This window comes from Sardina pilchardus, chromosome 19, assembly GCF_963854185.1.
Source record: "Sardina pilchardus chromosome 19, fSarPil1.1, whole genome shotgun sequence".
Classification (NCBI taxonomy): Eukaryota; Metazoa; Chordata; class Actinopteri; order Clupeiformes; family Clupeidae; genus Sardina; species Sardina pilchardus.
In genome coordinates this window covers 28,253,685-28,256,184 of record NC_085012.1, presented here as the reverse complement: position 1 = coordinate 28,256,184, position 2,500 = coordinate 28,253,685, and the positions used below count along the sequence as shown (strand labels likewise).

The window sequence follows — 2,500 nt, the reverse complement described above, 5'->3', positions numbered from 1 at the left end:
TGTGTGTGTGTGTGTGTGTGTGTGTGTGTGTGTGTGTGTGTGTGTGTGTGTGTGCAGGATGAACAGGTTGAGTACTCTACCCCGTGGCTTTGGCTCTCTGCCGGCGCTGGAGGTGCTGGACATCACCTACAACAACCTGAACGAGTCCTCTCTGCCTGGGAACTTCTTCTACCTCAGTGAGTCTCTCTCTCCCCTCTTTTACACACACACACACACACACACACACTCTCTCTCTCCCTCTTACACACATACAGACACACACACTGTCTCTCTCTCTTTCTCTCTCTCTCTCTCTCTCTCTCTCTCTCTCTGTCTCTCTCTCTCTCTCTCTTCCCTCTCCCTGTATCACGCATACTCTCTTTCAACACCTGCTGTGTTAAGAGAATCCAAGTCTCCTTACACTGGCTACATAATCATAAGAAGGCGTGTGTCATGATTACTGGTTGTTTTTACCAGGAAAAAAGAATTGTGCGTTCTCACTATCTGTATTCCTTTCACTAAGGATGCTTCAGGATACCCTGTGCTAAAGGTGGCAGTGGCCCAAGAGATAGAGGTACTGTGGAGTCGTCCAGCAACTGCAAGGTTGCTGGTTCGAGCCCAGCTCCTCCTGACCCTGTTGAAGCGTCCTTGAGCAAGTCACTTAACCCCAGTGCTCCCGATGAGCAGGTTGGCGCCTTACATGCAGCCTCTGCCATCGGTGTGTGAATGGGTGAATATGAGGCATGACGATGTAAAACACTTTGGGTGCTCGCAGGAGTCAAAAAAGTGCTATAGAAAGGCAGTCCATTTGCCATTTAGTCCATTTACCATTTTACCATAAAGAAAGTTGGAAGCACCAAGTATTGAGGCACCTCCCCTAAGCAATTCAAGATCACAAAATAGTATGCAGCTGATTGCAGTCTTAGTCTCTCTCTCTCCTTCCCTCCTTCCCTGTCAGAGTCATGTCATTTGTGTCTGCCTCTCATGTCTTCTTCATACACTTGGACTCAGAGACTCTGCCGCTTGCTCCCCATCACACACACTGATATATATTCTCACACACGCTCAGTGGCGAGCTCCATCATCCCTGCCATCATTTGCTCTCGGCCCCAGCGTACTTTATCCTCCATATTGATACACGTCGTTACCCTCTTTGACATTACCTGCATCACCGTCATCATCATCAGCATCATGACCATAATTAGAGATGTGCTCCTTATCTTCATCACTGTGCCATTAAGTGCTGTGTGTGTGTGTGTGTGTGTGTGTGTGTGTGTGTGTGTGTGTGTGTGTGTGTGTGTGTGTGTGTGTGTGTGTGTTATGTATGCTCTGTAAGGGCACAGCCTCTGTAGGGCATAGCTGAATTGATCTGAGTGGTGGATGAAGGTGAGTTGACCTATACTCAGGTGCAGGAGAAGAATGAGTCCGGCTTGTGTAAAGACAATCTAAACAGCCTTCACTACTGCATTGACCACCAGCTCCCTACCATTTCCATAGAGCCTCAGACAGGGCTGGAAGTGGCCCTGCCACCTCTTCCGGTGTACTTAAGATGTACAGGCCAGTGGAAGCCTTCAGGGAAGAATCCGTCAGTGGTGCTTTGTGGACAATCCACTGGATGGCTATCGAAAGCCGTGAGGTTTGTATAGAGATTCAGTCACTGAACTGGCAAGTTCCCCCAGACCCAGGTCATTACCATTGACTCCTCCGTACTGAAGATTGACTACATGTGGCAGTTAAGAGACTTCTCTGTGGAGCCTTGTAGACATTTATATTGTGTGTGTGTCTGTGTGTGTGTGTCTGTGTGTCTGTGTGTGTGTCTGTGCATGATACAGTACATGTGTGTTTGGGTGTGTTTATGTCACCGACTGCTCAAACGCCTCACGCCGCTCTGCGTAGATTAGATGAGAGCTGAGCGGCCTTATTGATCAGGCAGTGGCCAAGGCAGGCCTGTAGGACCCGTGTGTGGCTCACCTGCGGCTCTCTCATTTTCAGCCACGCTGCGCGCACTCTATCTAAGTGACAACGACTTCGAGGTCCTGCCCGCCGACATCAGCAAACTGGCCAAGCTGCAGATTGTGAGTAATTCATCTAAATTCACCCCAAAATCAATGCCTGAGGTTGTGTGTGCGTGTGTGCGTGTGTGTGTGTTTGTGTGTGTGTTGTACTTTTCTGTGTCGGACGTGTGTGTGTGTGTGTGTGTGAGACTGTATTCATGTGTGCCTTGTGCATTGGTAGTGCCTCTGTGTTTCAGTGCAATTGTGTTTGTATGTGTGTGTGTGTGTTTCTGTGTTATGTGTGTGTGTGTGTGTGTCTGTATTTCTGTGTGTGTGTGTGTGTGTGTGTGTGTTGTTCATCAGTGCTGTTTTGGGCTTGATTTAAGGCCTCATCTGTAGCTGGTTAAGAGGCCGTGCCTGCGCTGCTCTCGATGGGGACAATACAAGATAAATCACACTTGTGTTTCATGAAAAATTACATCCAGCCGCTTTAGGGACCATTTTATCTGTGAAAGTTATGTTTGTGT

The 2,500-nt window shown here is 48.3% G+C and overlaps 1 protein-coding gene across 1 annotated transcript in view; it reads left to right on the top strand.

The window, feature by feature from the left end:
- Window positions 1–2,500, top strand: part of rsu1 (Ras suppressor protein 1) — a gene marked incomplete in the record, with an annotated part of 35,401 nt that overhangs the window by 10,276 nt on the left and 22,625 nt on the right. The window contains 2 exon segments of the mRNA XM_062521588.1: window positions 58–176; window positions 1,972–2,054. Of these exon segments, the coding sequence (XP_062377572.1) occupies window positions 58–176; window positions 1,972–2,054 (202 nt within the window).